Here is a 13772-nt window from a genome sequence, read left to right as displayed (position 1 = left end):
ACACAGAATCAGTACTGTACCAGTGTTACATCTTATTAACTAATATCATTCCCCTAAAATCGTTTATTCAAGGATACACTATAATATCCTTATACCTTTGTCCAAGATATATAGCTCTCACACACTTATAGGCATTTGGAATAAAGATTTCACCATTGAACTCTGAGAAAAACCACATTTCGATAATGTGATTAAAATGAAAACAAATTTAGTTTAATTAAACATTGAGACTGGCAATTGTGCATTGGGCAGAAACACATTTCTAGTAAATGTTTAATAATGTGATTACAGTGTGTACTGCATGCACTGGGATGTGGGACACAATAGTAAATTTGCATGTGAATTTACCTCTGTCAACTAATGATTCTGAGCTCTGTGTACAATATGAACTGGAGTCTCCTGGGAAACAGATGGAAAAATGGGGTAACAGAAAGAGAGAGGGGTGTAGGAACAAATAAATCTATGTAGAATCCCAGTGTTGACACTTTCTGGCTCTGTGACTATAACAAATGTGCTCCAATCCCCTGAGCCCTGGTTTATTCTTCTGTAAAAGAAAGAGATTAATACTTTTTTCCTGTAACCATGGGGCAGATTACACAAAGTGAAATAAGGTATGAACAATGCCTGTTCATTCCTTCCCCTCGGTGTGAAAGGTACAGGTCGTCATATCATAGTTTATGGTTCTGTATGTCTAGATAGGGAAGCAGAGTCTGTTAGTATTGTCCTAGAGAACCCAAGGTCACAGCCCAAATTCCACCCCACGCTATTCCTGTTTGGCCCTCAGGCTCCATCAGACCCTTATGTGTGCCACTGAACCCAGATTTTATCTGAAAGATAGCACCTTCTTACGCTATCTGGAACTGTAGGTACAATATGAGGTAGTGCACAGGAGCACTAAATTTGCCTTCCAAGAGATATAGGCTGGAGTTCCAGGTATTCATGTGCTACCTTATGACCCTGGGAGAGCTAGTCTTATAAGCCTCTGTGTTCCCATTTATAAAATAATGATAAAAGTAGTTCCTACCCCTTAGGGCTATTTTAAAGATTTAATATAAGAACTTAGTATGGTGCGTGGCACTTAATAACTGCATAATAAAATTTAAGTATTAAAACTATCTTGCTTGTGTACATGCACTTCTCTTTCACTACACTATAAGATCCTTGAAGGCAGAGGCCTTGTTTTATTTCCTATCATCTACCCATCATTTAGCATAGATTCATATGCAAAATAGATTTTGAATTAATATTTGTTGAATGGTGGAATGAATGAATGCATAAGGAGATCACTCCATTTAAACTCCCCCCTTGATGAGGATGGGGGATTAGTAAAATCTCTTTTTAATAAAAGGCAATATTGGTTAGTAAAGGGACTTCTGAAGTGTTTCTGCTATTTGTAAGTACAATATGATTTTTTCTGGCCCATTATCAACTCATTTTCATCATATGCTTTGATATAACCTTTAGCTTTGAGCTTGAATTGCCATTTTCCACCTATATGCCTAAGTCCCCAAGTATTCTTATGCAGCACTGTATCAATCACTGGCATTTGGCAAACACTTCCATCTAGGCCGACACAGGGCATCAGGGACTTACCACAATGCTGTGAAAGTACCATGTGAAAAACAATGCATCTCATAAAACAAACTAAATTATCAGTGGGAATCAAATCCAGTCCACATTAACTCCATGAACTGAAGATTAAAAGTGCCTCTTTGTCCTTGACTCATTCTCCCTTTCCTCCTTTGACCCTCTTTTCCCCCTTCTTCAGCCTGCTGGGGTATTGACAGGGATTTTAGAGGAGTGGAAGGCCTTTATCTCTTTGAGATGAGCTGCAATATGATTACAATCGATTGAGTGATTTGCAGTTTAGAGTGCCTTTCATTACCCTCTGTGCTTTATAGAATTATAAATGACATACTGTATGTGAATATATATTATTATCATTATTGGATATTTATGCACCACCTTCCTATAAGAAGCTAAATGTTCTTTTTAGACTTTAAATAACTACAGGGACCCTGCAAACTTGTACAAAATTTAAACTGAAGAGATTAAACTTGGAAACTTTTCCTATAAATATAGCTATACTCTAGGATGGGCATGAGGATATTTGATATCCATCTAACTCTGGGGCTGAGTGAAAACAGTACAACGTAATTGCATTTTACGGCTAGGATAATAATTTTGGAGTTTAATAGCTAAGACAAATTTTACAGGCCAGAATCTCTATTTATTATCTAAACTGGAGCTTCACCATGACAATAGAAAAAATAAAGTGCAATTCATTTAGTTAGCTTTGAAATTATGCAATGTTTGATGATGGCTTTAATTTGAAAGAATTTGTGTTAATTACAGATACCTTGCATACAGTGACATGTCATTAATATTTTTCTGTCACATTAATCTCAAGTGAGTGTAATTTAAAAACCACATGAAAGGTGACCACACTGTATTTCTATCTTGAAAGTGTTAGATTTGATTTAATATATACCTATACTCATTATTCATAGAAATGAAGAAATCCCTTTTCTTACATTTCTAGTTAAATAATGCCTAGAAGTGACCTTCGATTTTCTCATTGCTTATTTCACCAAGTCCCTAGACTATACTATGTATACCATTTAACATATGGTTAATAATTATCATATGCCTTTTGTTAAATTTCACCTTCCCCTCTAAATCCCAAGATAGTCTACTAAAGATGACAAGAGTATAAACTAGGACCCAACACTAAGATGTGTACTTCAGGGATCCCTGGGTGGCTCAGTGGCTCAGTGGTTTGGAGCCTGTCTTTGGCCCAGGGAGTGATTCTGGAGTCCCGGGATCGAGTCCGGTGTTGGGCTCCCTGCATGGAGCCTGCTTCTCCCTCTGCCTGTGTCTCTGCCTCTGCCTCTCTCTCTCTCTCTCTCTCTCTCTCTTTGTCTATCATGAATACATAAAATCTTTAAAAAAAAGATGTGTACTTCATAAAGTCTTATAGAAGTCCCCAGAAACATTATTCTTTTGATGAACAACTCTCTTTTATCAAAAGCACTGTCCTATTCACAAATGAATTCTAGATAAATAATATCTTTAGTTACTATAATTGCTGTCATATTATCTGATGTAAATCTTCATAATGATAACAAACTACTTTGTCTGTTATGTAATTATATCATAAATAACCTTGAATCATGTGTTAGCTTAATGTCTCAGGGACATGTGTCCTGTATCCATGTGCCATGTGTTTATGAGTTCCCTTTCTCTCTATCCCAAATGTTCTTCTCTTCCATAGGGTGTGTGTGTGTGTGTGTGTGTGTGTGTGTGTGTGTTTATGTAAATATAGATATGTATATAAATGTCTGTGTGTATATTCTTGTCTTTTAGGTGGTTATGTTTAATTTTAGCATTAGCCAGAAGTCCACAGTTTGTCTTGAAATGCTTATCAGTTTCTAAGAGACATTTACAGGGACAGAAAGGCTCTAGGTTTGATAGCAGTAATTGTATTTAACTTGTAAGATACAAGGCTATTTATCTTGTGGCTAGGAAGTCACAGAAGAGAAAGAAGGGTTGCCTGATAAAACAAAAATTAAAGGAAAAAAAATACTATGTACCCCCTCGACACTTTCCCATCCCCCAAGATCATTAAACAGTAAAAGAGACTTTCATCTAATAAAGCCCTTCCTATCTGCATAGATATGGTGCTAGGAGGTAAATAAGAATCGTGAAAACTAAGAAGCTGCCAAAGTCCCATGAGGTCAAACCAGTGATGTAGAGGAAGGCAAATGTCAAATGCACAGAGAAGGGCTAACCAGTAACTTGGCAGAAACTAGAGATTTAACTTGAAAGTAAAATTCTGTGAGCCAGGAAAATACCTAAGATCTCTGAGTGGCTCGTAATCTGTAAAATGGGAATAAAGTTAACATCAACCTCAAGGGTTTGTATCAAGGGTAAATAAGATGCTGCACATGAAGTGGGAAGTATGTACTAATTGCTCAGAAAGGGTAGCCATCACCACTGGGATGACTTTGGTTAAGATGGTAGGATCTGTCATTCCTAATTCTCTGGGATGACAATCCTATGCATCAAGTGGAGTGATTATCTATAACTGTAGTTACAATGACAAAATACATTAGAGAAGTCCAGAAGCCATATGAAGGCAAGTGCTCATTATTTTATTAATGACGTAAACAGAGATTTAACACTATATAAAATAACTAAAAAGAAATGAGCGTATATTCCAGTCCTGCGCTACCCAATATCAGCCACCAGCTACCAGCCTCATAGTGCTGGCCTGAGGACTGAATTAAAAAAAAAATGTATTTAAATCCTCAGTGCCTAAGACATAATTATTGCACAATAAAATACATTTTCAGGGGCACACCTGGGTGGCTCAGTTAAGCAACTGCCTTTGGCTCAGGTCATAATCTCAGGGTCCTGGGATCTAGCTCCCACCCCGTATTAAGCTCCCTGCTCAATGAACAGTCTGCTTCTCCCTCTTCCTCTGCTCTTACCCACCTACTTGTTCTCTCTCCCACTCTCTCAAGTAAATAAAATCAGTCAATCAATCAATCAATCAATCAATCAATTTGCAGGGCCTCAGTCATATCAGTGGCACACAAGTGTGCCTAGCGGCTACCATGTTGAACACTACTGCTAGTCAGTCTCAAAGGAGAAAAAGACACATTTTTAGCTTTCTACTTATCAGCAGTTCTCAAACTCTAGCTGTATATAGAATCACCACAGGAGCTCTTTAAAAAACTACTGATGCCTGGGCCAGTGCTTCTCAAATATTACACTACACATGAATTGCCTGAGTGTCTTGTTAAAATGCAGATTCTGATTCAGTAGGTCTGGGGTGAGACCTTAGATACCTCATTTTTTAACAAGGTCCCAGGTGATGCTGATACTGCTGATCCATGGACCACACCTCAGACCAATCAAATTAGATTACTTGGGACTGGGGCCTGAGAACTGGCAGTTTATTAAAAGTTCCCAGGAGAATCTCCTTTGTAGCCAAGTTAAAGAACACTGTTTCATAAAAAAATATCCACTGAAAATATTTTTTAAACATTTTTTTTCACCAAAGACCAACCCCAGCAAGTTGAAAGTCCTTGGAAGTAGAAACTCACCTACTTGTGAATTTTAACTCATTCCTGACAAGTTGGACTACTTAGCAAAGTACTCAGGATGCACTGGTTTGATTGATTAATTGATATATTGTGTGACCAAATATTCAAAGAACTTATTTATAAGATGGTTTTAAAATGTACCTAGCAATGTTCAAACACATTAAGTAAGCCTTTCTCTCCTTGCCATTATATCTCTTCCGTCTTGAAAACATGTTCAAATACTGCTTTTCCCTCTTGATTGTATTTATACTTGCTATTCCCCTTGCAAGACTTCACTATGTTTTTTTTTTCCCCTCCCTCCAGTTGAACTGAAAGTAACACTAGTCCTGAACGGATGAATGAACAAGTAGATGGGGCTTGTTTTAATGTGTGCTTCAAATCTGGCAAGGCCTCAAATGTTTGCAGGCTAAGACAGAAAGAAAAGGAATGAAAACCTCCTGGGTAGGAATTAATGAAAAGCCAAGACCTGAGAAATTTCAGCATCATGTCAAGTACATAGACTTGTTTTTAACCCTTCAAAATCTCAATAATCTAAGATGAGATGTGGACAAAGAAATCTCTCTTATTGCATGTGTACTGTCTAAACTATGAGAGGACAATAAGCATTTGAAATAAAATATGTGGAGACTTTCTCTAACTCTGTGATGCTTAACCAGGGGTAATTTTGTCCCCCAGAGGACTTCTGGCTTTGGAGACATGCTATCGGCATCCGGTAGGTGGAAGTCAGGGAAGCTACTAAACAGTCTGAGGTGCACAGAACAGCCCCCTGCAGCAAAGAATTATCTAGCTCCAAACATCAACAGTGCCAAAGCTGAGAAGCCTGACTACCCTGAACTAGTCCAGGCAGACACTTCCATTTGAGAATACTTCTGGTGGAAAAATAGAAACAAAAACAAAGACAAACTCTAAAAACCTAATGTTGGTATCAATAAAATGACTCTGAGATAAAGGAAAATAGGCAGGAAATTTGAAGTAGTTTATCTGAAGATCAGGATAGGAATCTTGGCTTTACTCCTTCTGCTGTGTGATACTGGGTAAGTTACTGAGCTTCTCAGAGCCTCAATAATGTAATCTTAATATGGCTGTGGTGGTAATAATGCCAAACCCAGTCCCTCTCTCGGGGTGGAGTGAGGCTCAGATGTAATCATGCATATGAAGGCACTTTGAACATCACTAAGCACTATAGCAATGTTTCTGCTTTCAATACTTATAAAGACATGATTCTGTGGGATTTGAAACATTCAAATGTAAAGAGTTTTCTAATCTACTATCCTAGAAGGAGGTCCACTTCTCCTTGGTGTTCTGAGCTGAGTGGTTAGACAGCATTTAAGCTCAAGTCATCAGGGGGAATTTTATTGACTGGAAAAGGGCAATCCAATCAGAGCTTTCAAATGAGTTGGTATGCAATATAAAGAAAAAAGAAAAATAATTGAGACCCTGCTCTCCTCAACTCCCTCTGTGGTGGGAAAATGGAAAGTCCAACGTATCAGAGCTGCTTGTCAACCTTCATTTCCTAGGAAGCCCATCTCTGACCTGAAAAGCCTCTCACTGCACTACACTCAGAGTTCTAGTAGTCCTGGGGACACAACCAGCTACCCAGGCACCGCAGAAAGGATCTTTAACAATCCCAGCAGCATTGCCTCCCAGGGAACCTACAGCTGGGGCTAAAATTAACTCCTCATGCTTAGCTCACCTTTCACCTCCCCTCTCTTGTCCTCCCCACCACTGCATTGTGTCAAGACAGTAATCAGAGGCTTTATAAGGAACATTTGTTGGTATCTAGATGCAAGCTCTGGGTTGATTCTTTTACCTCCCTCTCCTGCTCCTTAGCCTTTCTATTTTCAGGTTCAAAGAAAGAAGTTGCTTTTGAGTTCTATACCCAGAATTCGGGGATATAAGATCCCAGTAGTTATAGAACTACTTTCATTTTGGCTCCTTCCTGATTCACAAAATGCCAATGCTGTATGCCCTGTGCCCAGCTGGTTTCTAAATATTTCACAGTGGGATGTTTTCATAGAGCCACATAAAATCCTATGAATGTCCATGAGAAGATTCTGGAGTTGACCCATTCATCCAGATACACAGGAACCTACTGAGCAGGAACAATTCCCCGAGAGCATGACCTCAAAATGACATAACTTACATAAATATTCTGTAGGAGCTACTCCATATTTCTTTACAGTTTAAACATTAGCAACAAAGTGCACAACTTAACGCCTTTTGATAGTTTCTATACTTATCACTATCAATAAAGTAGGATAGCTTGGAAAAAGAATACATTACTTTTGTAGAAATTGTGTCAAGCTTGCCTGACCAGATGTCTTTGTTCTTTGATGCCCAGATACAGGGGTATTTTAATCGTATGATTTGGTATAAAGTAAACATGTCAGATTGCACTAAAGATGCTTTAAATTTAGTTAAGTGGATCCTTTCATAGCACAGGGAAGTAGGAAGGAGAAAAAATAAGGTAGCTAAAGGTCAAAAGGTGACCACTTTTTAGAAGTCTTGGAAGAGTAGAATATAAAATTAGATTGGGGGTGGCTCAGTTGGTTGAGTGTCTGACTCTAGATTTCAGCTCAGGTCATGATTTCAGGGTCATGAGAATGAGGAGCCCCAGGTCAGGCTCTGCACTGGGTAAGAGCCTGCTTAAGATTCTCTCTCTCCCTCTCCTTCTGCCCTTCATCCTGCTCCCACCCCTACCCACTCTCACTTTGTCATTCATGCTCTCTCTTGAAAATAAATATTTTTTAAAAAGAAACAAGATTGTTCCAAATAAACATCATTTTAAAAAATAAGAAAAATAAAAATAAAACTAGAATAGTGGACTTTCCATTAACACTTCCCAATGTAGGCAGTGAAGTATGATGATAATTCCTTCAGATACTCAGTATCCCTTCAATTGCTTAATGAAAGCACATTACCATTGTTGTCAAAGGACAGTTTGGACTCATTACAAATGAGCCTTTTAACACAGCTAAAAAAAAACTTTTCTTCTTTAAAAGGATTTTCAACTCCACATCTCACAATAACCACCTTTGTGTGGTTATTGGTACTGACCTATGTAATAGGACACTTTAAAAAGGGAATATATATATTCAAGATTTTATTAATTTTTTCATGAGAGACACACACACACACAGAGAGAGAGAGAGAGAGAGAGAGAGAGAGAGAGAGGCAAAGACACAGGAGGAGGGAGAAGCAGGCTCCATGCTGGGAGCCGGATGCAGGACTCGATCCCGGGACTCCAGGATCATGCCCTGGGCTACAGGCAGGTGCCAAACCACTGAGCCACCCAGGGATCCCCAAAGGAATACATTTAAGATGACACAAGTACAGAGATGCTCATTTCTATCCATGCATTTTTCAAAATATCCCCCAAATTTTTTTTTGTGGGAGCAAGAGTAGAAATTGTGCCCAGCTGAGAACAGAAGATTATGGTCTTAGTTCTGTCCCACATTTACTATGTGACCTTAGAAAAGACACAGCATTTTCCCAGGTCCCTTCTTAAATTTGAAAGGGAGAATAAGAGTGTCCACCCTACCCAATTGATGGGCTGTTATGGTCACAGTGAAGTAATCTGTATGAGTGAAGGTGTAATAGTAAAGCAATGCTACCCAAATATTTGGTCATTTTCATAGCTGACATTGATTATAGACTTAATTGACATCTTACATACATTCACTCAATCTTCACATTAGCTCTGAAAAGTGTTAACATAGCTCCATATTACAGACCAGCAACCAAAGGTTGGGAGATTAAATAGCTTGTCTAAGGCTACTGATGGGAAACTGGATCCACAAATAGGAAGAATACTCACTAAGAGAACCAAGGAAACAGAGCAAGAGCAAAAGATGAGAATGTAGGGACAAAAGATATATTTTTAAAGCATTACAACAATCATTAGAAAATAAAAATCAGGAATGTTAGAAATCCCTACCCTTATTTTATGGTATACCGTTTTTACATTTTTAATTGCATGTGGGGAGAGGCACCAAATAATCTAATGCTTAGGGCCTTTCAAGGTTTCAATCAAGCCTGCCTTAGACTCACAGCTAATGGCACCAAGGTACCAACTCCAGCCAGCTGACTCCAAAGCCCACACTTATAACTGCTATACTGCATCATGCTTTGTAATAATAAGACTTATTATTACTAAATAAGTTAGCAATAGTTACTAGCTATAATTGTTTTCAGTAGCAAGTAATGCCAGTAATGAAAAGTTTATTCTGTTTTGAAAACAGTAAGCAACCCATAACCTGGAACTAAAGATACAAAGAGATAGGCACACAGTAAGGGTCACTGGTTTTCTTACATATCTGTGGCTTTTAAATGACCATTATAGACTCTTCAGCAAACTCGTGGCTCAGGGCAAGTGGTGAACATCAATTTAGAAATCTTTGAAATTCCTAATAGAAACAGAGCAAACCCTACAGCCCCTCTAGCAGGGCCATTGATAACATACCTGGAGAGAGTGAGTTTTCTGATAAGCAGATGAATAGTTTTTAAGATCTCAGGCTATTTAGATTCCTGTGACTACCCATCCTCCCGAGTTAAAGCATGAAACATTTAAAAATCAGGTCTATTAGTGTCTAGTGAATTTGAATGATGATAAGAGTTCATAGTAGCTGCTAACACTTCTGGCTCTCTTGAAAGGCTCAAAGATAAACACATAAGGTCATTTCTGTGCCTTAATCTGAGAAGTACTAAGTGGATGACAAGAGACTCGCAGCAAAGGCTGAGCTAGATATTGTATGGAGACTGAGATGGTTGATAAATGAGTAGGTGGGGCTTTTCATTTCAATAGCTTGGGAATCTTGTATGCTCTTTGTAGATGCTCCTATAATCCTTAAACCAGACACAGGAAGACTCTGGAAATTTGGGGGTGGGGGAGAAACAGAAGCACAATCATAATTATTGGTGATTGGCTTTTATTGAAAATTAATGCTGAATTAGACGTGAAAATTACAGCCTTCAAATCATTCAAAACGCTTGGGCCACAAATAGACAAATTTACTTTATGTATTTCTCCCAAGTGTGATGATTATTATCTAAACAGCTCTTAAAAACTTCCAAAAATGTGTTTTGGGCTTCCTTATCTCTGTGCCTACTTCACTAATAAAAAAGTGAGAGGATGGCAGTAAGAGAATTATGAGGAGTTTGAAGTGTAGGAGAGAGAGTGAAGTATGGCATCATGCCCACATTAGTGAAAAGTTCAATATTCTGAGCTATTCTCATTGTCCATCCACCAGGTGATAATGCAATTGCAGAACAAAGGTCCTTAGCCAAAGTATTTTCCCTTCCATCCTGGAACTTTTATGATCAGAGTTCAGGACTCTTTCCCTAGGAGAAGTAAGAGATGAGAGGGAAGTTAAAAGATTATTTGAATGATCTCTATAAAAGATAGCAACCTTTCCTCCCATCGCCCTTGATTTGGCCATCTGGCTGTGGGAGTTTGTTGGCAAATGCTCCTTGACCATAAAATTTAAACAGATGATTAACCCCTCTCCCTCCTACACCAGCATGCTTGCTATTAAATTGCCTACTAGGACCAATCTCTGAAAATCAAGGCATGTTTAGTGTAAATGAAAGAAAAATTAGCAAAGTCAACCAAATGAATGAAACTTCATCCTTAGTTTTTCTCTCATCATTACTCTGACTTGATGTTTGTCACTTTAAGTTTAGTAAACTTCCTTTTACAGTCTTTCTGAAGTCTCTGACCATCTGTATCTTCAATCTCACCTGCCTAAATGGCACCATAGAGTCCAGATAACAAGTTGATTATTCTGTGATTATCAACAATAGCTCATGAAGGAGATGGCGCCCCTTCCCTCCATTGGTCATCATTTGCAATGCCCTGGAAAACCAGTAAGTGTCTTTAGTATGAGCCAGTCAGGCAATATTCACCAGGTTGACAAAAAGTGTTCAGTGCATAGTTAGTAAGTCTCCAGAAGCTCCCTACACTGAACTAAGCCCTAAAGGGATACTTCAGAAAATAAGCCGGAAGGCGATAATGCAGAAAAAGATATGAATGATGTGCTTAACATTCAGTGTTTTATGATTTGGTAACAGTCATGAAAAAATTGCCCCTTAGATGTAAGAATGGGAGAGCAAAAGAGAGTATATGGTCATTGAGAGTAAAACGTGTACCTGTGGGATAGTGCTCATTCACTGGCCAGTTGTCCACCTGGAGTGTGGCATTGCCGCCGTTCCTGGTGAAGCGCACCACGTGGTATTTACCATCATTTACAGGGGTTCGCTCCTCCTTGATAGAGATGTCAACTGTGCCAATATTGAAGACAACTCCAATTTTCCCCTGTTCCTATGATAAAGAAACACAAAAGGCATAGTTATCACCAACCACAGGGTTTTCTCCCTTTAAAGTTGATCCTCCAACTAGCAATAAATCTGTAGGTACCCAGAGGGAGCTGTCAGCATGAAGTTAACAACAGTATCCTACCTTCCTCCATGGGCTTTCATCCCAAACATAAAAACCAATGGTATAAAGCCACCCAAATTGCTCTCATAGGCTGCACTATGCAGGTTACATCATTTGACTGCTCTCAACAGATATGAAAGCTTGAACCACAGAACTACCTAAGAGCTATGTAGTGAAACTACAAAGTTCATTTCTTTGAGATGAATTAGGCCTATTTTCTGGGAAAGACAATTAAACTCTGGACCCTAGATTATCTCACAGTTTAGATTTAGAATTGAAGAGGAAATATAAGGATCCTTGCACACTTTGGGAGGATCAAGGCCAAGGGGGTGGGGTATTGTGAGTGATTAGGAGGCAATGACAGAGGGACTAGCATTATAGATCACCACTTGGTGATATTTTTTGTAGGTTTAAAAGACATAGAAAATGTATCCCCAGTAGAGGCCAGTGAAACTGAGCTGGGGTTTTCAGGGTCAGATGGCCATCACTCTTCCCACATTTGTAGCCCTATTCCTAAGATTCATCCAGAGAGGGATGTGATATTCAGTGCAATAGCTTTATACTACATAGCAGATGAGAAACTCAATGTCCTCAAAATAGACTTCTGGGAGGGACAATACAATGAATTCCAGAAGAGTAGTACTATAAAGGTGATGATTATGGTGAAGGTGGAGGTAGTGGCATCATCTGCCTTCTACAAAGTACCCAGAAACACTGAAATGTAAATAACGCTATTAAAATTCTTACTCTTCTCCTTTAGCAATTGCTTGTGAGTAGGAGTTGGAATTAGGATTCACAATGAGACACACAATGAAAGTAACCTTACTGATCAGATACGATCAGTCTCTCTCAACCTCTTGGAATGGTAGCACATCATGCAGGGTGTCAGGAGGGATGGGAGAGAAGGAGATATCTTTCTCCATTTTTCTAGTTGTCTGACTTATTGGCTAAGCAACTGGTTGGACATTCAAGGATGATAAAATTTAGCAAGAACTCTGACATTCTATTTGTTGACATAGTCTCTGTTATCCTCTATTTTCTTATTCAAAAGGTAGAAGCAGGGACACCTGGGTGGCTCCTTGGTTTGGCACCTGCCTTTGGCCCAGGGCATGATCCTGGAGACCCAGGATTGAGTCCCGCACTGGGCTCCTTGCATGGAGCCTGCTTCTTTCTCTCTGCCTCTCTCTCTGTCTGTGTCTCTGCCTCTCTCTCTTTGTATCTCTCATAAATAAATAAATAAATAAATAAATAAATAAATAAATAAATAAATAAATAAAATATTTTTTAAAAAATATATTTTTAAATATTTTAATTTTTTAAAAAATATTTTTAAAAAGAAGTAGAAGCATACAAAAGGAGGAGGGGGGAGGACAGACAACAAGAGAAGGAGGAGAAGATAGGAAAGAAGAAAGAAAGAAGAAAGAAGAAAGAAAGAAAGAAAAGAAAGAAAGAAAGAAAAGAAAGAAAGAAAGAAAGAAAGAAAGAAAGAAAGAAAGAAAGAAAAAGAAATCCAGAAGCCATATAAACTACGATGTATTTCATGAAAACTCAGATTTAGTAACTAGGTTCATTAATTTATAAATAAAAAATTCATTCAAATACATAAAGACAATATTTATGAAACACTTATTTCACTTAAAGTCAGTAAATTAAGACTTCTGGTGAGATTTTAGGCATGGGTTTCCATATAGTTTGGTACGCTTCATTTATTTTTTCAAAAGACAGGCTTTCTTCATCTTGCTAATTTTCATTTAGTATGTGAACACATCTTATTCCTGACAAAAGAATGGAGAAGTACCTAGGAGTCTTGATTTTAGAAAGTAGGAGTCTAAGCTAAGAAAGGCTGCTTTCAGCATGCAGGGATGCTGTGATATAGGATGGACATTGCCACTTCCTTTGTGCCCTGCTAGCACAGCATGTAACGTAAAATGATGTCTGTAATTCCCATGTTCTGTTCTCTGAAAAAGGGAATGCAGGTGCCTCCCCAATTGGGGACTAAATGTACTTATGATTTCGTAAATCCCTGTTTATTGTGACACTATGTTCTCAGGTTTTTTTTTTTCCACCTCTACATCTCCAGCACTAAACAAAGCACCTAGCATTAAAATGGATAAATGAAACTGATGATAGGTTCTTTTGCATCTTTCACGCCCAGAATTAAGAATGTTATGATCCATTTTATTCTTTCTCTTAATTTTCTAGGAATTCAGAAATGATAATATGGT

The 13772-nt window shown here is 38.3% G+C and overlaps 1 protein-coding gene across 50 annotated transcripts in view; it reads right to left on the bottom strand.

Annotated features, from left to right (window-relative positions):
• The window catches only part of NRXN3 (neurexin 3), a 1525926-nt gene that overhangs the window by 165557 nt on the left and 1346597 nt on the right, over positions 1-13772 (bottom strand). For all 50 annotated transcript variants that reach the window (XM_072762116.1, XM_072762119.1, XM_072762122.1 and 47 more), the window contains one exon: positions 11259-11430. In XM_072762116.1, coding sequence (XP_072618217.1) covers positions 11259-11430 — 172 coding nt within the window. The remainder of the gene's footprint in view (positions 1-11258; positions 11431-13772) is intronic.

Source organism: Vulpes vulpes, chromosome 6, assembly GCF_048418805.1.
Source record: "Vulpes vulpes isolate BD-2025 chromosome 6, VulVul3, whole genome shotgun sequence".
Lineage (NCBI taxonomy): Eukaryota > Metazoa > Chordata > Mammalia > Carnivora > Canidae > Vulpes > Vulpes vulpes.
Note: the sequence above shows the minus strand (reverse complement) of the source record. Positions and strands in the feature narration are given on the sequence as shown.